The following is a 22374-nucleotide window of genomic DNA, read 5'->3' as shown; positions in this document are numbered from 1 at the left end:
TTTGTCCTTTTTTCTAATTTTTAAAATTTATTGGTAAAAGACATTTACAATAATATCTTACAGTCTTTTAATGTCTGTAGAGTCTGTTGTGGTGTCCCATTTTTCATTTCTGAGATGATTTATTCACACTTTTTTTTCCTTATTCTCTGTTAGCAATATTGTTAGTTTACTTTAAAGAGCCAGTTTTTAGCTTTGTTGACCTTTCTCTACTGTGTTCTTTATTTGATTACTGCTTTTACCTTTCTTATTTCTTTTCTTCTAATTTCTTTGGATTTGGTTTGCTTTTCCTTTTTTAGCTTTTTGAGATGATGATTTAAAATATTGATGGTATACATATTTCAGTTTTAATATATATTACCAGGTGGCTTTCAAAAAATCTATAACTCTTTATATTTTCATGATCAGTGTAAGAAGGTAAACATCTCTCCACATCACCACCAGCAATAGAATTAGCGAACTTTAAGATATTTGGCCAATAAGATGGTTGAAAAGTAAAAATTTACATTTTTCAAACAGTAAACTTAACATACCCATGGTAAGTGCTAGGAATAACGTTTCCACAGGATGTGGCACCTCAGCCCACTGTCGTTCTGGGGAGTCCCCTTTGCAGGGGTAGGACCAGAGATGAGGTACAGATGAAGTCCAGAGGAGTTTGTACTACATGATTTCTAACACATTTTCTAACTCCAAAATTCTAAGAATCTAGATAGGGAATTGTGAGATATAAAATCTGAGAATTATACAATGTTATATGGCTTTATCTCTCATCTTGAGCTCCTGTAAGCAAGTGGTCACACTCTCAAGAATCATGGAAGCCTGAAATGTCTGTTTTCTTTCATAGCAATGGAGGCATTCCTACACAGCTTCATATGACATTTATGACTTAAAGAAAAGGTCAGTGATTTCCTCCTAAAATCTGTTATGCTTTTCTAGTGTAATAATAGTTTGAAAAGAAAAGGAATCCCACTGTGATTTATTCATTTGGTAATGTTTCTTTTTATGTTTTTCCAGGCAGCTGATTACAGAAGAGAGAATCCCAAACAACACACAGTGGATCACATGGTCACCAGTGGGTCATAAATTGGTTAGTGAGCTTCTTCCCTTGTCAGAAACATGATGGCTCAGATCTCTTGTATGCAGAAGCTGCTAACCCAGATACAGAGCAGAAACTTAGGAAGCCAGTAGGTCACAATCAGAGGCTTAGTACCTAAAATAACACTTTGTTAGTCTAACATAGCAAATATAATTCCTGAAAGTTTCTGAACTACTATTAGGCAATTGTTTATTTACTGGGGAAATGTTTATTAAACTCTTAAATTCTAAATCTGTTGCACTTAAGTTTTTGTTTGGTTCGGTTTGGTTTGGCTTTTTTGAAGCATACTTGCTTTCTGCTAGATCTGTGACTTTCTCTGTGTCACCGTAGATATGTCTTCATGTTCTATAGTCTTAAGAGTGTCCGAAGTCCAAAAGAATCTAAACCGAAAGACAGACTGTTTATCTGTAGTTGAACTTCACCCCCTGGGCAGGCCAGGGGCCCTCCCTCCACTCCCCTCCCCCAGAGAGAAATGCAAAGCACCTGTCATTGTAAAGAAGTGGCCAGTCTTCCGGGTCCTTAGTAGCAAAAAGCCGTGGTTGTTCTTCTTCTTTTTAATAGTTAAGGAGTGTTTTTAAGAGTATTTGGGGATGATAGCATGTATACTTATAATTTAAGAACTTGAGGGGAGGGAGTAAATGACTCTTTTCCTGCTCAAATGGAATAACCTAAGGTAATCATTACACTTGCCTACCAATAATTTTGGGGGATAAAATAATTGATAAAATGTTTTTTTCAAACTCCAGGATAAAATATAACATATTATTTATCATATTCCCCACCCCCCAATCTTTCTAGGCATACGTTTGGAACAATGATATTTATGTTAAAAGTGAACCAAACTTGCCAAGTCAGAGGATCACGTGGACTGGGGAAAAAGATGTGATATATAATGGAATAACTGACTGGGTTTATGAAGGTAGGGACGTTAAAGCTTTTTCAGATCAGAAAATTTGTGCATTTTCAAAAACAGTTATACGTTTCCTTTGAAAATGGGACAGTTCATTAACATTCAAAATAAGGTTCCTTTTCTTTTTAAAATGTAATCAAATCCTCCTTCAGCCTTCACAAGCCAGGTGTCTCATAAACCAAGAATTTCCTAGCTGCTGCCACTCTTGTCCTCAGTGTCTCGTCGATGCTCCTATTGTCTTTGCTCTACTGCTACAAAGTGCCTTTCTGTGTAGGTAGCTTTTCTGCTCTACTGGGGCATAAAAGCCTCCAGATTAAAACATCAGATATTTCTCTGATTGGGCCCACCTAACCCAGAAGTTACTAAGGAAATCTAAGTATTCCCACAACATTCCAAAAGATGACGAAATACTGTCTGGAGGTTGGGGAAGAGGGGGGAAGAAAATGCCTGTTTCATAAAAGATTTGTGTTCATTTGAATTTGGACGAATGATAATTTCTTGTTTTTAAAGGAATAAAAACTAAAAAGATGTGATATATAATGGAATAACTGACTGGGTTTATGAAGGTAGGAAAAAATGAGGTCAAAAAACAGAACTGAAAAAGGTAAAAAGAATTATTCTCTCTTTTAGGATAAAGAGTTTTAGAAACGATTAGGAAAACATTATTTGTATCTACAGTTGCCAAGGTAAAAGGCATTTTGAGGCTGTTCCACACTGTTCACTAGATTGCCTCAAGCTTATTAAAGACTCATCCTTACCTTATCCTGTTATTTCTTCTTCATACTTAAAAAAATAATTGTTCTTCATGACTTCATTTTGTTTCTTACCAGTTCGAGCTCAGTTAAGTGGGTAACACTATAAGAACAACAACAGAATATACTTTAAAAGAAAGATAAATGTCCGTGGCCCAGAAACAAGTGTTTGATTAGAACTTACGATGACATTTACTAGCACTAGTCACTTAAAGATTGAAAAACATCTTTCACTGCTTGTTGGACAGCACAGCACAACCGCCAGGATCCCCGACGTGAGCTGGGTGAAGCCTCTTCCCAAAGCTGTGACCAACCCTTCCCTGGAACAGCTGGGCATCTCCAAGATAACACCCCAACACAGGGGTCCTGTCTGAGGGAGATAATAGCTGGAGGGCTCTCATTTTGCCTGTTCATGACTAAGCCATTCACAAGGAGAAGAAAGGCTTCACAGTTTCAGTGTGAGCCTGTCTTTAAAAATGGGACTTCGGTCCCTACAGGGAAATTCCTACGATTGGTTTTGTGTATTTAAAGGAGCACATCTGCTTCTCCATATATCAGATCACCCTCGCATTGGGGCCACCCTCTCCACTGCAGCCATGAAGACTTCTTGGGCAAAAAAGAGTACATTTGAGAATCTGTAGGTTTATAAGCAAAAGAACAGAGAAAGCTGCAAAGTCTAAACAAGGCCACGTGCCACGCTGTGGAGGGACGCTCACAGAGGAGCCCCTACCCCACCTGGAGTCCCCACATAGCTTTCTCTCTCGATTTCTCTGCTTTTACTTTGTTTTATTTCATGATTTTCTAATGGTTTATCATCTTACTTTAGTTAATAAGTATTTTATTTTTTTTAACGATAATCCTTTTCTCCTAGTATGAAGTTAATTATGTGATAGTCACTCTTGCGTATGAGTGTAATTTACCTAACCCAGAGCTGAAACTGAGAGTTTTGGTGAGAGCAAGGATGAGGAGGGATAGAGAAGGAAGTACTTTTGGAAGATGGAGCACTCCCTACCCCCCGGAGTAGTAGTGTTGACAGTGGTGGTGTGATTAACTCCTTGCAATTCACATTGAGTGCCAGCCACCTACAAGGTGCTGTGCCAGCTGCTGGGGACACAGAGACAAATGCCACCCGACTCCTGCTGTCAGGGAACTTAGCCCAGGGAGAGAGAGACAAAGAAGCCAACAAACAATTGTCATGGAGTAAGTTAAAGTACCCTATTAGGGGCAGGAAACTAGGTCTAGGGGCACTTAAGGAGGATCAGATCCGAGTGGTGGGTCGGGAGGTCTCACAGGATTGTGAGGGAGGGTCGAAGTCAGGGCAGACGGCGGGGGTAGTGGGGTGCCCCAGACACACCTGTGCTCACAGCCAGCTTTGTATCAGGCAGGGCTGGAAATCTTTTCTTCCTGTGTTATTTGCCCTTCTTCCTACCTATGGTCCCTTCATTCTCAAGACTGAGTTTGACTGGAAGTAGTTTTATAAGAATGGTTTTGATGCTTCATCAGTATGGAAAAATATGTTCTGTATTCTAAACAACTACTAATTCGAAGCCCAGAATGCTACTTGCTCCCTGTACTTACAAGTAATTTTACCAGCCATAACCTTGCTGTAATTGTATTCATTTTACGTAATTGCATCTTGATCTTAGATTAGAACCAGTGGGTAGAAGCCACAAGGAATGAGACGTCAACTCAGTATGTGCAGACATTCTTAGTGGGAACCCCCTTGGCTTGGCATCACAAGGCCCGTGTCTTAGTTCTTGTCTCTGGCAATTCACTCAGTCTTAGCCTTAGTTGCCTTCTCTGTAAAGTACCCTATGAGTAGACTCACCCAGGGTTCGAATAGGTAAGTGTGTTGTAAATTCTAAATTGCTGCATCAATGTGACTCAGTGCTATAGGGATAAAGCAGTTAAAGGGGGAGCAGGCTGCCTCACCAAGCAAAGTGCTGAACTAGGCAGGGACAGTGGAGCCTGGACTCCAGACAAATCTGGACTCATTCTTGATTCTATCAACCATTGGTCACATGACCCTGAGTAAATGACTTCGTCTCTGTAAGTCTGCCTGCCTCTCTCTGCTCATCTTCACAGTGAGTTATTGTGAGGATCAGCTGAGATAATAGGTGCCAGATACTTATTAGTGTCTGGTGCATGGTTAGCAGTCGTTAAATATCAGCTGCTCATCATTATAATTACTGTATTTTATTATTGTTCTTATTTTTACTGTTACTACTACTACTACTACTATTACCATTGTTATTATTGAAAACAAGCCCAAGCATTTGGAAGAAACTTGTCAAGAGGCCTCAAGAATCAGAAAAGGGATTGGAATAAATGATTTCCAAAGAGTTAGATTCAAGTTTTTATGCTTTTGCTTCCACCTTCACTCTCACAGCAGAACATAAGAAGTGTGCATTAACTCTGCATAAAGGACTAGGAGGCTCCGTCTAGTCTACCTGAATCCTCTGTTCCTGGTGGGTTTCGGCGTTTTAAGAGCCAGAGATTGGAAGTCCCATGAATAGTCTTCCAAATAAACATAAGAAGGAGCTACCTTTGTCAGAGATTGAGAACAAGTCCAGCATTGTTCTAGAAAGCAAAACGTTTCCTTTCATTTGCCTCTGCCTTTGACCCTCTTCCCTCACCGTCAGCGGATACACCAGAGGAGGGTTTTAATCCAAGGAAGTCTTCAGTTTCCAGGCTAGGCAAAGGAGAGGTTTCTTGGTAGGGGTCTCATGACTCCTGGTCATTCTAAATCCATCCTTCCCACACTTTTTGTGCCAAGAGTAGTAAGCTCTGAGCGTCATACTGGTTTGATAGCCTGGAGCCACACACCACCCACCAGTACCTTGCAAGCTCAGCACAAACTGAGCCCAACTGGGGAGCTTCTCCTGGCATATTGACTGTTTGAAAATTAGAAAGGCGAATCAGCCATCAGCCCCTTGTGTGAAATTTACTTTTAGTATGTTCTGTGGCATAAATTTAGAGGATTATAAGATAAAGAAAAAAATGTAGAGTTTATATTAAATATTGTGTGCTAAAATATTCTAAAATGGTCCAACGGGTTACTTATTTTTACACTCCAGATCTATCTTTGAAGATTTTATTTTTACTCATTTGTATTACTCTGATTTTGGAAGCCCAGCAAATGCAAAGTGGTTCATTAGTTGAACTCTACTGTAATTACTCAAGCTAATGAGAACAATATTTTGAATGCCAGAGCCAATTTATCAGCTACTTCTTGTAACGGAACAATTTCTGTCTTTTTTCAGAGGAAGTCTTCAGTGCTTACTCCGCTCTGTGGTGGTCTCCAAACGGCACTTTTTTAGCATATGCCCAATTTAATGACACAGAAGTCCCGCTGATTGAGTACTCCTTCTACTCTGATGAGTCACTGCAGTACCCAAAGACTGTGCGCATTCCCTATCCAAAGGTCTGTGCTCCTGTTCATATAGTGGATCCGTGATTTGATGGGAAGAGAATGGTTTCATTTAATCCTTTCCTGCTAATGAAAATATTGTCAGTCTCTCTTCAACAGCTTGCTGTGATTACTCTTGCTGAAGTCAACAGCAGCTGGCAATTTTAAAGTATTTTTATTATCCTAGGAAAGAGTGTGATTTAAGGTTTTGTAATTTCTCCAAAAACTTTGAGGAATGACAAGCCGAAAAAGATGGGGAAAATGCTTTTGAAAGAGGTAGGGGGAATGAAAATGTCTGAATGGAGGAAGAGAGAGGCTGTAATTGAATCACAAGCTCGTCTCATTTGTGGAAGTTGGAATGTGCCCTAGATGAAGTTGAAAAGCTTGGTTATATATCAGGTTGTATTACGAACTAACAGCTACGTGACTAGTTTTAGTGGTTCTATTATAGATTTGGCACTAATGTAAATTCCACGCGTCCTGCATTTGGAATAATAGTGGCTCGTCTTGGTTTTCCAGACTGTTTTTGCCCCTCCAGGATGCATGTTTATGAAAATGAAAGAGCTTTATTAAGCAGTAGAAGCCAAGGAAGAGGGAGGTTTAGAAAGGAACTTGATTCTTCACAAGTGTCATAATAATAATGGCCATGGTATAATCTATGGAAAAATCTAATAGGAAAGTGTTTTTGCTGTAGGCAAAAAGGAAAAGGGATTTTTATTTTTACCAACTCACTCAATTTGCCTTATGAAGAGCTGCCATTTTAAGGAAAATAGAGGAAGTTAAAAGAAAAAAAAATCAGAGACTAAATATGGAGATGTATTTTCAGTGGAATGTTATTTTTTGAAGAGTGAAACTGGCAAAAAAAAAACCATAGAATGTTCTCGCTAAAAATATCATATTATTTCTAACTAATTTGTCAATTAAAGATCTATGTGTATATATAAAATGATTTTATAGATTTCTGTCATAATATTGATTGTTGAGCTCCAAAGTGGTGAACCTGAATTTGGAGTGGGAATGGTGGGTTCCCAAGTAGCATTTTGGCTCTCGCCTCAGGTAAATTAATTTTCCTGGTGGCTTGTGTCTTTGGCTGAGGCCAGGGAATTCTTCCTAGTGATCAGCCATCAGTCTCCTTGTCTTCTGGAGTCAGGGTATGTGTGCAGATTAGTAGGATTGATTTTAACAAGTTTACCCTTATCTGCACAAAGTGCATAAATTATAAACATTCATGTTACTTTGGACCCAAAGTTAATTTATATATTATATATATATAATATTAAATATATATAATCTGTCCAAACATTTCATGACTCTCCCTCATACTCATTTTATCTATATTAAATTGTTTGAGAATGTCTGATTGTTTATCATTTTATGGCCATCATGCAGACATTTTTGTACAGCTTTAAACTTGTGCAGTGATGTTATGTTTTGTTTGTTTGTGTGGTCAGTACCAATGCTATGATTGTCTTCTCCTAGGCAGGAGCTGTGAATCCAACTGTAAAGTTCTTTGTTGTAGATATCAGCACACTCAGCCCAAACGTCAATGCTACTTCCCGACAAATCGTCCCTCCTGCTTCTGTATTAATAGGGTAAGACTCTTAACCCAAATGCTTGTGCTGTAAGCAGTTCCATAGCTCCCGGGGAGAACATTTCCAAAGTGCATGGCAGAATCAATGGCAATGTCCCATGGTGTCCCCAGGGCTAGCCTGTCATTCATTCTTCGGTTCAACCACACTTTGTTGAGCACCTACTTCACGCCGGGCACGGCTCCCGTGCTGGGGCTGCGCAGTGACTAGTGCCATGGAGTCTACCGGAGAGGGCAGGGAGGCAGACAATAACCAAGTAAACAAATAAAGATATAAAGTGTCAGGTCATGAAAGGCTGTGAAGACAGTCACGGGAAGGCAGACGTGATGGTGATGGCAGAGAGAGGTCAGGGAAGGTCTCTCTGAGACCTGTGAACAGTGATGTGAAGGAAGAGGGAGGATCTGGCCACACAGAGAGCTAGGGGAGCAGTGTCCGGGCAGAGGAAGAGCAGATTCAAAGTCCCTACAGAGGGAGCCTGCTTGGTGCAGGAGAGGCCCTGCCGAGAGGTTAGGATCTGGGACCCTCTGAGAGGGGAGGGGAGCAGTGGGAGTAAGGTCGGATCACATGGGGCTTTGCAGGGCCTGGTAAGACCTCGAGAAATTCAGGGGAACTGTGGATTAAACTTAAGGAGCCCCATAGCACTGATGTGCTTGAATGATCCTTGGTGGCTTGAAATTCTCAGCCTCTCCTTTATTTTCCTCTAAAGATAAACACCAAATTGCATGAAACTTGCAATCAGGTTGCTCTCTGTTCACTTCCATTGTTTATGTTGGTTTTGTTGTTGCTTCTAAAGAATAACTAGCATATATTGAGCACTCACTGTGTGCCAGACACGGGGGTTATCACATGCTTTATCCTGTTAATCTTTAAAGTAACTCCCAACAACTATTATTATATGTCTGTTTTACAGATAAGAAAATGAGGTCTAGAGGTTAAGAAAATAAGCCAGTAGGAGTCATATGCAAACCTTTCTGATTGAAAGAAAGAGCTTGTAAGCACTCCAATAGGTGCTCTCCCTCCCTCCGTGTGAATTCAGCTGATGCCCTCAGAGGCCTGAAGTTATCATCAGGGCAATATGGAAGCATCTTCCTTCTCAAGGTTGCATTTGCCGCCTCAGAGATGCTGTAGGCTCTGTCCTGTGGTTATTAATTTATTGACTTGGTTAGAAATATCTATGTTAACTTCTTCATTCTGAGAGAAAATTATTAGTAAATTGATTTTTTTTCCGCTGAGTTTGTCCAAGGGTAGAAAAATGTACCCAGAGTTCTAAAGTCTGTTGTTTGGTCCTGTCCAGCCATCTCTTCCATCAACATTGATTAAGCACCCACTACTTACACTCACAAATGTCTGAAGGGCTGAGTCTGCCTTCTGGCACTTACAATAAGGTGGAGGGTATGAAATGTGTCCATAGATGACTCCAAAAGTGCCAATGGCAGAGGCATACACAAAAGGCTGGAGGCATTCTGAGGAGGGGGAGATGGGTTTTCTCTGACCCTGGGGATCAAAGAAAGCTTCCTGGAGGAGGAGCAGATGGAACAGGACACAGGGGAGGAAGAGCTCTGGCGTGGAGGCATCACTGAGCACGCAGAAGCTCAGGGGTCCAGGGAAAGAGCCCCAGACCCTGTGTGCCCTCTTGGTCGACGCTCAACAGCTGCCTGCCGAGAGCTCCTGCTCTGAAAGATTTTAGATCTGGAAGGGGCTTTGGGCCTTACAAATGTTTTTAAGGACCCAGGAACCTTTGGCCAAGTGAGATACAACACAGAGGTGTGGTGCCAGAAAGCAAACAGCAGGCGGCTGCTCAGGTCCCAGGCCCAGTCCCGGTCCCCTCTCCTTCTTCCTGGAGTCTCAAAATAGACAGAACCTACAGGGCTTCCAGAACACACTCAGAACATCACTGTGCGACATAGATGAGAGATCTGATGCCCAGAGAGGTAAGTGTATCTGCTCTAGGTCACACAGCAAGTGGGAGCTGGAAATAGGACAGAGGCCTGCACCTGCCAGGCCAGAGTAATCGAACGATCCAGTTTAAATGTATCGGGTGCTTCCTGTGCTGGGGACTGGGCTTGGTGCTCTGCTCACATCATCTCCTTTGTTACCCACCTGCTCCTGTGATGTCCTTTTCACAGCCATTTCACAGATGAAGAGATGGAGTGAGTCTTCCCCACTAAGAAATTACTTTCCAAGGTGCAGTTGTGAATTTTGGAGCTCTAGGAACTTCAGTGGTTTAAGGACTTATTTTTCTCCCTCCCTGAATGAACCCTTAAGTCTATTCTTTGAAGCTGTTTAGGCCATACTCAGGGTGAGGGCAGCATCACTTACTGTGGGTATTTGCTGTGGAACGTACTTCACCAAAGAATTGTTTTTGGAACTGCTGCAGGAAGGAGTGTGTTGTGTATGACATTGCAGATCCAGCTCTGGTCTCTGTTAACACCAGTACGGCTGCAGCTTAGCTGCAACCAAGCTTGAGCTCCCCCTGGAGAAAATGTTCTAGTGCACAGCGCTGATCTGATTTCTGGCCTCCTGCAGAGACCAGCAGGGCCGAGTGAATCCAGGCAGGCGACGCCTACTGAGCTGCCCGGCACCCTCTGCTGTGTCATGTGGTAATTCCCTAGCTCCTGGGCCGTGAGGCCCTGCGAGAACGAGTGTCTTCTGTCCTCTGAACAGATGCCCGTCGCTAATTTTCTCCATAGGCCACATTCTTTCATCACAGAGCTTCCAGCAGCTGAAATCCTACAGGAAGATGAGGCTCCTTGGTCACTTTGTTAGACTGGGCTCCTGTGGCGAGTGTGAGGGGCGTCCTTCCGCCTGCTGGCCTTGCTGAGTCAGAGCACCAGCTGATCAGATTCGTTAAGCTGTTCACTTGTATTGACCACCTGTACTGGGAATTTGAGAGCTCAGAATATTTGAGACAAAACAGCAGATAATGTAAAACCATACATCTCCTAACTTTTAGTGAGAGCAGTGCTTCACATGGCTGGACTGACGCAAGATGAATTCTTCAGGTAGGGGCCGGCCAAGTCTTACCATAAGATCTCCAGAACCTCACAGGGTGCCCAGGACATAGCAAGTGCTCGATCGATATGTGTAGAATAAATGAATAGACACGTTCATGGAATGGATGGACGACTGGGTGGATGGTTGAGGTGTGTTAACGTGTGTGACTTTGTGTGTGTGGTATAGGGGTTTATATAGCCAGCACCATGAAAGATGGCCTTCAAAATGAATTTGCATGGCAATTCGTCTTCTCTACCTCCTCCCAGCCATCTGCAAATTCTGTGGCTTGAAGCTAGAGGATTGGGGCAGGCGTGTTTTACTGCTGAATGACTCTGGGGCCCCCCGCACACCCAGCTCATGACCTGTCCCCTCCCCCGCCCCTGGTTCTCTCTGCTCCTGAGGGACACAATAGATAAAGGCTTGCTATGTCTCCTCGGAACAGCTGATAACCCTTGGTCTATAAAGTAGGGACCTCAGGGTTTGAGATTTTCAGCAGGAGATAAATGAACTGGACTAAAATACCCCGGAAGCTAGTGAGCCCTGCAAGAAAGGAAGCAGGCCAGGAGTTCACACACTGTGGGCACTGCATCCCCCGGGTCTGCTCCATCTCACCCTAGCCTTGCGTGTCCTCGGCCATCTGTCAGCAGACCCGGGAGAGTTGGTGTCCCTGTCGGAGCAGAGGGTGGCATAGAGCCTGCGGGCAGCGCAGGCAGAATGCCTGCTTCCCCAGGGGATTCACTGAGTTAATCACTCCACCTTATGCCGTTGCTCTTAGCAGCAGTTTTTCTCTCCAGTCTGCTTTCCAGTTAGTAATAGGTACCTCATTTTAAGTACCATTATTATAGCAAAAGAAACATTTCCACAAATGAGTATCACATAACAGACATTTATTAAATGTCTACTGTTTGCAAGGCAACAGTCACTTTACAAAGCGATGCCCTGTAGTATAACTTTCCAAAGCAAGTCCCTCCCTGTGCTTTCAAGTATGATTTGCTTTATAAAATTCAATTATTCAGTCTGCACACACTCTCTAGGAATAAATAGATTTCATAGAGTGCGGAATTTCATCCTGAAAAGAACTGCAAGAGGGTGAAGGTAACTAACAGTGTTTACCAGAGGGTGGGTGGACGTTCTGCAGAGAGAATGACGTGCAGCAGGAAATCTGAAGTCAGCTGCTTAGTTTGGTTTTGACTCCGACCCTTTCCAGCGTATGACCTCGGACAAGTTACCTAACTACGCAATACTCTGTTTACTTATCTGCAAAACACGAGCTCTAACATTCCTCCCTCCAAAGGTGGTCATGAGCTTCACGTCAGCACTCAGACCAGTTCCTGGCACACGGGAGACTCCACGTGGGTGTGAACTCCTAGTGTCCAGAAATTACTTCATCGCTTTAATATTAAAATCAACCCTATTCCTCCTGGACTCATCCTGTTCCAGAAGTTAGAAGAGCTTGGTGGACCCCGATGTCTAACCTGGGATAGGCAGTCAGTGGCTCCAGGGAAGGCCAAGCTGCCTGGATGCTCCTCCCCCACCCCACCTCCAACCACCGTAAACGGTCCATTCAATACGTGCCTCTCTGTTTTTACAGAACAAAATCAGCACGTAGTTGCAAAGTATAGCTGATGGTACTGCTTGTTGGATGATTCTGGTCTTAAGTGGGGGCTTCAGCCTTCCAGTAAAAAGTACAATTAAGCCGTTGGTTTCCTTGATCTTTTTCACGACTCACTGACATCCTGGCCTGGCATGATCTCAGCTCAGGGCTGGGCTATGCACCCTCATGCTGTCTCCCCTCAATTCCAAATCCTGAAGAGAGGTACGTTTATAGAAGAATTCAAAATGTACAGTCTGCTGCACTGGTGAGCCGCCCTTACTAAGTCCTCACAGGGTGCAGAGTGCATCCTGGGCTGTGGACAGTGACAGAGGTGGTGGAGGATACAGGTTCACGAACCTTTGATCTAGAAATGGGCAGGGAAGATGCCAGATGCACGTGAGTTTCCTGGCAGACTCCCCAAATTCCATTGCTCAATGTTTTCAAATGGGGAAAAGTTACTTTTCTATGACTGATTGCTAAACCTGAAGCATAATTTATGGCTAATAGTAGATAAAGTAGTTATTTAGTACCAGGTGACCCTCTAATCACGTGAAAGGGTTTTCTTCCCACCTCGCCTGCCCCTTCCTCCCACCAGGCCACCTTAGAGAAGAGGAAGGCTGTTTCTGGAGCCCTTTCTCCTAATCGATGCCCATGGAACCCTTGGAAAATATGTGCATGTGAGTGGAAAGCCCTTTTTTTCCTCCCTAGAGAGAGGTAAATGATTTTCATCAGATTTATAAAGCAGTTTTGACCTAAAATAATAAGAACTACAGGTACAGAACAGGAGTTAGCCCCCACCCCCACACTGGGCCCTCTGGCCAAATCCAGCCCACGCCCATTTTTGGATGGTCCCACAAATAAGATGGTTTTTGCATTGTTGAGTGGTTGGGAGGAAAAATCATTGGACGAAGACTACGTCCTGACACGTGAAATGTACACAGACTTCACGTCTCAGTGTCTCACTGGCACACAGCCACACTCTTTCCTTACGTATTGTCTCCAGCCGCTTTTGTGCTGCCAAGGAGAGCAGCTGTGACAGAGAGCATGTAGCCCGCAAAGCTGGAAATATTTACTTGCTGGCCTTTTTCTGCAAAAGTTTTCTGGACCCTGGTCTAGAAAATGTTTTCGGAAAGCTTTTGTTTTCTATCTTGCATTTCATTCTTCTGTTCCCTTTACAAGGATTTGTCCCCCATCCCCAGTAGGATTTGTTTGCCTTTGCATTTTCTCATCTAAGGGTCTCCAAGAAAGCATCGTGGGCAGGGGTATTTGAGTAAGTTCTAAAGAAGTTAGAGCATGACTGTGATTTCAGATTGATGGGCAGCTGACAAAAGGAGGCAGCTGGGAAGCCTCGTAGGGTGTTCATGGAATACTGGCCATGCAGACTAGTTCTCAATAAGCAAGAGAAAAGACTGAAATGGAGAGGAGTCCCTCTTTGTGCGAATGTGGTGCTTTGCTGCTGGGTCTTCTTTCAGTGCCTGCCACCTGCAGTGGGGACAGCCTGGAGGTCCAGGTACCCGAGGCACATTAAGACAGTAAGGTCTCCCGCTGAAAAGGGGGATAGTGAAGTGATGAGGGGGTTTAAAGTGCTTTCTCCAACACCTTATCCATCCTCAGTGCTCAATAAATATTTGTTGCTTGATTTAGTGCCTGTGAAGGGAGTGGAGACTGGAACTGATCTGTGAATTCTGAGGAAGGACAGAGCTACGTAGGTCACAAAGGACAGGACAGGACTTCCCCCTTTGGTCAGTGCCGCTTTCCACAGAATTTTAGTGAGGGTCTGTTTTGTGCCGGGGGTCTGCTGGGCCCTGGAGATGCCCTGTGAACAAGAGAGTTGTGGCCCAGCCCCAGAGAGTTTGCAGTCAAGCAAGGAGAGCACAGGAGAGGGGGTGGGCGCAGCCTGTGGAGGAAAGAGCAAAGGAACGGATGCGGCCTGGGGCATATGGAGAGCGAGGCTGGGAGAAAGGCTTCCCTGGGAATCCTTCTGACAAAAGGGAGCAAGGCTTTGATCAGACACCGAAAAGGAATGACTTGCGAATAGTCGTGCAGAATCACACTAGAGCGTGTGGGGGAGCAAATAAAATAAATTATCCAGGGCAAGCACTTAGGGAGGCTAGCAGAAAGGTAAATTATGAATCCCTATCAGTATCACTCCAAACGTAGTTCCAGAAATTGTTAAAGGTCTGCGTTGGAGGAGGATGCCCCGCTCCAGATCTCTCTGTTTGTGTAAACTTATGTTAAAATACCAAAAGTTCCCTGAATTTCTTCACATGACTCATATTTCGACTCTTGAGAAAAGATTTGTACAATATAACTATTTGCTCTTTAAAGTTTGTAGATATGTGAGTCAACTTTTTCTTCTTTGGAAATGAAGTTAAGGAAAGGGTCAACTGCAGTTTCTCCCCACGAGGAAGACTTTTCTAGACAAGAACATCAAATTACCAGAAAAGACTCAGATCTCAACCAGCGTCCTTGGCCTCCTGTAATGTTCCCTCAAGGCAGCAGAAAAAACATGGGAAACGTCACCCTTGACACCCTGGCACCACCAAAGGCCAGCTGAGGACCTGTAAAGTCCTGAGCCACGAGTTGCATGTGCTACACCCCCGTGGGATGTTAGCTGCTGTTTCCCATCAGATAGATTTTAATTGCCATTCAGAATTAAATTACATGCTGAGCCTTAAGGAAAGGTGAAATACTATGGTGTTAAATGGTTTCAACAACTATTTAAAATTGTATGCCGGCGGGAGAGTATAGCTCAGTGGTAGAGCACATGCTTAGCATGCACGAGGTCCTGGGTTCAATCCCCAGTGCCTCCATTAAATAAATAAACAAATAAATAAATGAACCTAATTACTCCCACCCCAAAAATAAATAAATTGTATTCCTGTGAAGGCTGATTTCATTGAGTAAAATGTCTATTTGCACCAAGGTCTGGAAATAACGATTCTCTCTCTCCCTCCCTCCCTTCATGGTTTCTTCCCTCCCTCCGTGCAGGGACCACTACTTGTGTGGCGTGACATGGGTAACCGAGAAAAGGATTTCTCTGCAGTGGATCCGGAGGATTCAGAACTATTCAATCATGGATGTCTGTGACTATGACGAGTCCACCGGGAGATGGGCTTCCTCAGTGGTAAAGTTAAATCGAGATATTCCGCTTCCAGATCTACCCAGGATCTGAGGGCCATGTGAAAACAGAGAGTTATCAGGAAATCAAGTTTGAGTTTCTGTTTTTTCTGACTCTTGGTCTGGCCCTGAGGCCATAAGTCTTGACTGACTTTTAGGTCATCTGCTACCTGGAGGTACTTTGATTCCACCTTCTCTCACTGGTCATACTGTTTTCGTTATGGATACTATGACTTGGGAAAGGGGTGGTGGTGATTGGAGACCACAGGGTCCAGCTGGTGGATCAAAATCAAAGCCCCCCGGGACCAACAGCCTCAGGAGAGCTAGCGCCTGGGAGAGGTTTGCGGGCATAGGTCAAGGACATCTCAACAAGACTTTTCCTGGTAATGGGCTCGGTGCCTACACATCTCCCACTCTGCCCCATCCTGGTTGGGCACAGGGCAGATTCTTGCCTCAGAAATCTTGCCCCTCACCCCACTCTACCCTGTTTCTTGATTCAATCATTCGGTATTTATACAGCAATCACTGAATACCTAGTATGTTCCAAGTTCTAGGCATAGCTCTGAATGGAAAATAAAAAACAGAATTAGGCAGCATGCCTGTCCCCAAAATGTTTATTTTTCTAGTAGGGAATACTGGCATGAAAATCAATAGTAATAGTTACCATTCCTTGAACACTCACAGTAGCCAGGCACTGTGGGACTCAGTAAGGTTAAGGAGCTTGCTTAAGTCACATGACAGCCAGAATCCAAACTAGAAGACCCAGCTCTTTGCTTCCTGACAATTAAATCATCCTAATGTCAGGATACTGTGCCCTCAAAGGGTATAAGCAAGGTACAGAGGAAATGTAGGGCAAAAGAAGAGCATCAATATGACTGGGCGCAGGCACAGGGAATGGGGGGTGACAGAGGGTGACCCGGGAGGACCTGGGGTAAGTTGTCCTTTCCGGGGCAGATGAAGGCATGTGGACCCTGTGAGCAGAGGCTGTGCAAGGACATCCAGGGTGAAGAGCTTGAAGCCTGCAGGGTCTGGGAGTACGTAGGACTGAGGATTGGAGGAGAAGCACAATGCTGAGAACTGAGGTGCCATTCTGAGGCGTTTGGACTTACCTTGTAAGACATTGGGAGCCATTTCAAGGTTTTAAATGAGAGGATCATAATGAGGTAGAACTGTCTGTTGCCTGATGAGGTCAGCTGTGGGTTGAGCAGGGTGGAGAGCAGACTGGAAGCAGAGAAGAGCAGCAGGATCTCCAACCAGGCGATCAGGGCCATGAACCTGGGAAGCCCGGCAAGACACAGACTAAGGCAGTAGCGTGAGAAGGACAAGAGAAGTCTGAGAACTAGAAGACAGGGGCTGAGAGCGGCGGGTTCTGAAATGATTCTTAGGTCTCTGGTTTGGGTGAATGGTGCCACTAAGCAAGAGAAGAATGAAGGAGTAAGAACAAGCTGGTGGGGCTGTGGGAGAGAGAACGATGGTCTTCAGTTCTGGGCTTGTTGAACTGAAAACGCTGGGGGAGCTTTTCCAGGGCGGCACATGGGTCACACTCAGGACAGAGCTGTAGGTGAGAGAGGTAAATGTTCTAATGCAACTGCATAAAAAGTACTAACATAAATACGAATCTGTGAATGGAGGTAGTTTTCAATTATTTTATTATAGGTGCAATCTTGCTTAAATTGCTACAAATTGCAGCTAAAGAATAGCTAAAGAACCTCACTTTTTCTCCTTGTGTTTTTCTCTCCCTAGGGACGGCAGCACATTGAAACGAGTACCACTGGTTGGGTTGGAAGAGTAAGTGAGAGTTATGGGGTTTTCTGTAGTAGCAGTCCAATACTCAGAGCGATTTAACATGTGGCTAAACCAAAGAGGGCCCTGCGTTATTTGTTATTGATGGAGATATTGCCTGACCTAGTTCTCATCACATTTAAATGCTCCCTATAGAGATATATTTTTACAGAGAATAGATAATGTGCTCTTTCAGAAAAAAGTCAAAGGACAAGTGAAAAGTCAAGAGAAGAACAGACAAAAGTCATAGGCAAGTCGTAGCTCCCAGGAAGTTACAAAGCAACCGTTGCTGAAAGGCGGCCAAGATACCAGTATGTCCTGGCGACCTCATATTCAAAGATCTGTGCTTCGGAGGCAGAAAACATGGTTTCCGCCCACAGCCTTCAGAAAGGCATGAGGAGACAGAGAAACTCAGCAGCGCACACACCACACCCGCTCTGCACTTCTCTTTGGAGGAAATCACACTCATGTGGGTTCGCTAAGTTCACTAAGCCCTGGATGGCGAACTTTATCCCAGGAAGCACAGCGACCCTCCGGGACTTCCCGTGCTTCTCATCACCCCTCGTGCAGAATCACCGGCCTCGGTGCTCTGAGACCATAGAATGAAGCAAACGAATGAAGCACTCCAGCCTTGGTGGCACCTCATGTGAAAGAGGATGAGTGACTTGCACCTAATTTTTATGACTGCTTCTAGTAAGCCCCTTTAAGAGAGAAACAAAGTGACATAAAAAATGTAAAGATTTCTCATCACGCGGAGCACAGGGGTGCGGCCCCCGGTCTAGGAACAGGACCCCTTCCAGCTGGGCTCGGAGCTCCCCAGCAGTCACACGTCCTTTTTCCTCAGGCATTGATTGGGCAGAGGGGAGAGGTTTGCCAACATGAAAAGTGGTTTCCTCCATGGCAAGAGACATGCTACACTTCCTCACGACTCTTTGAAAAAAATATGTTTTTTCCTCTCTGTATTTAACCAGACAGATGCCACTTTTCACACATTTCTACTAGGCACAACTCCATCCAGGGGAAACAGGGAAATGTATTAAAAAGATAAGGCTGTGAACACAGGTCTAGAGAGGGGAATGTGTTTCAGAGCTCCGTAATGAGAACACCAAGTGTACGGCACGCCTCGGCTTGCTCCATAAATGAGTTCGCTTTGAATCACTAAATAGCAGAGGGAAGCTTTTCTTTTCCTTCCCCAAATGGGAGATGATGAGAGAGGAAACATGGAGGGTGAAGTGAACCAACAGTTTTAAAAGACCATCCCCTACCTGCTCTCAAATGTAGTAAGGAAATCGAAGTCAGAAAATGACATATTCTTTTCGGGATGGGGTGGATACTCCTGCTTAAACGACATTATGTTCCGGGAACTATCTTTTATTGAACTGTAAAAAATGGAAATTTTGTTCTATATTTCCATACAACTATTTTTTTGGTAAATTGTTGATCCTATTTAGTAAAATGAAAAGGCTTATAATAAAGATGGTAACTAAATGAATGTTCCCATAGGAAATATACGACAGACATTCCTTATGGTATCCAGTCCAGAAATGGTGAAGGAGTTTCTAAGTCTGACTTTCAAAAAGAATTATGTGTAAGAAGCAGGGAGGGGAAAAAAAATCCCTCAAACTCCAAACCACCTCCAACCTGAAACAGTCAAAAACAGTATTAGCCTGTTTCAAGAAAGCACGTTTATGACATCAAAGCAATTGACGTGTAGAACTGAAAGGCTTATGCTCATTCTCTCACATCCATGGCCAGAAGCCACAGAGTTGTCCTTCGTAAGAGAAGGTGCCTCAGGGTGACAGTCACCCCGGCTACGGGTTGAGTGTCCTGTGTCTTTTTGTACATGTTTTCATTTACTCCCTGCAAACAATTCCCCATGCGTTAGATCTTTTTGTCGCATTTTCTAGAAGAATTTTCTTTTGAGACGCTCTGATCTCATTTGGCAGGTAAATGAAACGTGAGTTTTGAGCATAGGTGTTGTTGAGAGGACTTCCTGAAACTAAAGTTGGTACTGAGATGAGGCTAATGTGATTTACCGTGTTTTGTGTTTTCTATTATTCTCTAGTTTAGGCCTGCAGAACCTCATTTTACCTCTGACGGGAGCAGCTTCTACAAGATCATCAGCAATGAAGAGGGCTACAAACACATTTGTCATTTCCAGACAGATAAGAGAGTGAGTATTTTTACATAATTTATTTTGGATTGGTCTCCTTTTTTTTTTTTTTCAAACTAACTTGAAGTGGAAATTATTTGGTAATGTTGATCAATGTGTACAAATAGTCAGACTGGTTCAAATTCTCCAGCAGTATTCAGAGTAAGGTGGGGGGTGGGGAGAACCAAGAAAAAAATCTGAGATTATCCGAATTCCTGATACAAATGATTTAATCATCCCCTTAAATTTGATTAGAGGAGAGTCTAATAAACCTCTTTTTTTTTTTAAATCACATCAGAATTGCACATTTGTTACAAAAGGTGCCTGGGAAGTCATTGGAATAGAAGCTCTTACCAGTGATTACCTGTAAGTATTCTAATTATCAATAGATAGCAATGTGTTTGACATAATCACACCCTCCTTTGCCCAGAAATAGGGAAAAATCTTCTACAAATAAAGAGTAGACTGTTTGGAATGTGTTCAGTACTTTTTTGCTTTTTAACATACGGAAGCCTTAATGATTTTCACATATGCTTAGCAGATTTGATGCCCTGCCACCAAGCAGCTCTACCTCTTGCTCTTACCTGCTTTACGTTGGAAGAGCTGTAGCCTCTTTTTCTTAAATGTCTTAGAACACAGATCTAGTCTTCAGGGGCATTTTGTTAAATTTCAGTTGACACTGAACTTTTGGAAGGCTTGGAGAGGCGACTTCATCTGTCTGTGTCTTGGCCTGACTTTTTGGAAAATGGAAAGCTTTGCAGAGGCCATCAACTACCACACACGAACTGATGGGATAGGGAGCATTGTTTTTCCTTAGAATTTCTTGGGCACTTGTACAGTTCTTTTTTGGTTTCACCACGCAAGAGTTTTGCCATTTCCCAAAGCGGTTTCTGAAGGTCTTCTTTAGAAGTGGCTCTGCCACTCTCAGGAGGACGCAGCCCCTGCCAATGAGTGGTTTGTGTTATGAAACAACAAATATGGAAAACGGTGTTGATAAACGAGGTCTCAGCTTCAGGCTAGTTGTCCAGTCATATTTTTCCTACAGAAGACTTCTTTTGAGTTTTTACTTGCCACTGCAATTAAGGGAGCAATCCCCGTATTCAGATATTTTAGTCTGTTACAAAAAGAATCCCCTATTTAGAGATGACAGGGGTGGTGGGGGGGAGTGGAAATGGCTTCTGAAGATGAGAGGCCAGGAAGAATGGTAAGTGAAGGGCAAGCACTGAGGCATGTGCACGTCCGTGAACACTAACGCTTGGTGTTAACTTAAAAACATGATTAACATATATTTCATTTGTTTCCTTTCCAGATACTACATTAGTAATGAACATAAAGGAATGCCAGGAGGAAGAAATCTCTATAAGTAAGAGTTTTTATCAAGTTGTTGACTTGAGCTTTTAGCTGAGGAACAATTTCTGTCTCTTATATTTATTTATTTACTTACTTACTTACTTACTTACTTACTTACTTACTTAGTGTTTTTTGCCTAGTCCTAATATATTAAGCTGGAATTACTACCGAGTGCTTTTGTTCCTTTATAAGTCAATTCTCATGTCAGCAAAAGAGAGTGACTTTGTTAGTTACTTTGCGATATCTCCTAGCGATAGGAGATTTGAGGTTGTTATGAATTAATGTGTTTATTTCATATTTAAAACATTTGTGAGTATGGTTTTGACATTCTGATATCTTTGAAACTGGAATACTGCATTATTCAGTTCCTCCTTTTCATTGATTCTTTCGTCTTAATTTCCACCTTTGGTTTTACAGAGTCCAGCTTAATGACTACACAAAAGTGACGTGCCTTACTTGTGAGCTGGATCCAGAAAGGTGTCAGTACTACTCTGTATCATTTAGTAAAGAGGCAAAGTACTATCAGCTGAGATGTTCTGGTAGGTTTGAAGTGAGGACAGGGAGGGAGAGCAGGGGGTACCCACCAAGTCCCTCTCGGGTAGCTCCCTCCCTTCCCTCCCCTCTCTGGGCAACCTTCTTACCACCCTCCTGGCTCAGTGTCTCCATCCCCAAAGCCGTCCTTTCTGTGCCATTTAGGAAATATTCTTTCTGCCCTGCTCAGTTCTCTCCTTTTGAATCTGAGTTCTTGAAATTAGTCCCCCTCCCTTTGTTCCTGTTTAAGTGGTGAGTTAACCACCTTTTCCTCCCCTTCTAACCAAGAGGCTTGCTTTAGACTGAAAGCATAACCCCACCCCAGAGCCTAGGTATGACCAAGGCATCATTATCTGCACGTGCATGGTGGACGCTTTTTAATGGTCATTTTATGCATTGCCCCTTTAATTGAGAAAAATGTGTGTGGGTAGTGCCTGTCACCCAACTTGCTCACAGCTCCGTCTTCTGTTGCTGTTGTTAGGATTGCTTGCTTTATTATAAATGAAGAAACCTGGACAAGCAGAGGGAATATGATTTCCACAGGTCATGCAGCTAATACAAGGGTCAACGGGTTTCAAACACAGTCTCTACCTTTGAGCCCCCATTAAGCACTAGGTTAGATGACTTCTCAAAATGAGAGAAAGAGCATAGATATTTTGAAAAAGGTCTCCAAACCCGTTGTCTGAACCTTCCTTTACTGCCACAATTTCTTCAACATTCTATTTTTCTTCTTAGTTCTTTACTATGGCTGTTTCCAGGCACCATTTCTTGGGCGTGTGTTTTATATATACTGGGCACTGTGCTTAAGTTTTGTGTTCATGATCTTGCTTGATCCTTAAGAAAACTCTGTCACGTGGATATCATCATCCTCATTTTATACGTGAGGAGACTGAAGCATGGATATATTGTCTTAAATCATAAAGCAGGAAAGCCAGGGATTCACACCTGGGTCCGTATAATGCCTCCACTGTGGTCCTGATCAAGTGTAAAAATTAAAATTATTAATTAAATGCATCAAAATTAAATCTCTCACAGAATAGCTTTTTCTATACGTTACCTTCCACTCTGCAACTACCACAGTTGGGATAAATAGTGAAG

General features: G+C 43.2%; 1 protein-coding gene across 2 annotated transcripts in view; it reads left to right on the top strand.

Annotated features, from left to right (window-relative positions):
• Nucleotides 1–22374, top strand: part of DPP4 (dipeptidyl peptidase 4) — a 74240-nt gene that overhangs the window by 26262 nt on the left and 25604 nt on the right. For both annotated transcript variants that reach the window (XM_006196217.4, XM_006196216.3), the window contains exons 6-16: nt 842–894; nt 1012–1084; nt 1892–2012; nt 6019–6179; nt 7644–7756; nt 15333–15468; nt 17205–17249; nt 19309–19416; nt 19694–19761; nt 20705–20758; nt 21163–21284. In XM_006196217.4, coding sequence (XP_006196279.1) covers nt 842–894; nt 1012–1084; nt 1892–2012; nt 6019–6179; nt 7644–7756; nt 15333–15468; nt 17205–17249; nt 19309–19416; nt 19694–19761; nt 20705–20758; nt 21163–21284 — 1054 coding nt within the window. The remainder of the gene's footprint in view (nt 1–841; nt 895–1011; nt 1085–1891; nt 2013–6018; nt 6180–7643; nt 7757–15332; nt 15469–17204; nt 17250–19308; nt 19417–19693; nt 19762–20704; nt 20759–21162; nt 21285–22374) is intronic.

The sequence above is a fragment of the Vicugna pacos genome, chromosome 5 (assembly GCF_048564905.1).
Source record: "Vicugna pacos chromosome 5, VicPac4, whole genome shotgun sequence".
Classification (NCBI taxonomy): domain Eukaryota; kingdom Metazoa; phylum Chordata; class Mammalia; order Artiodactyla; family Camelidae; genus Vicugna; species Vicugna pacos.
Note: the sequence above shows the minus strand (reverse complement) of the source record. Positions and strands in the feature narration are given on the sequence as shown.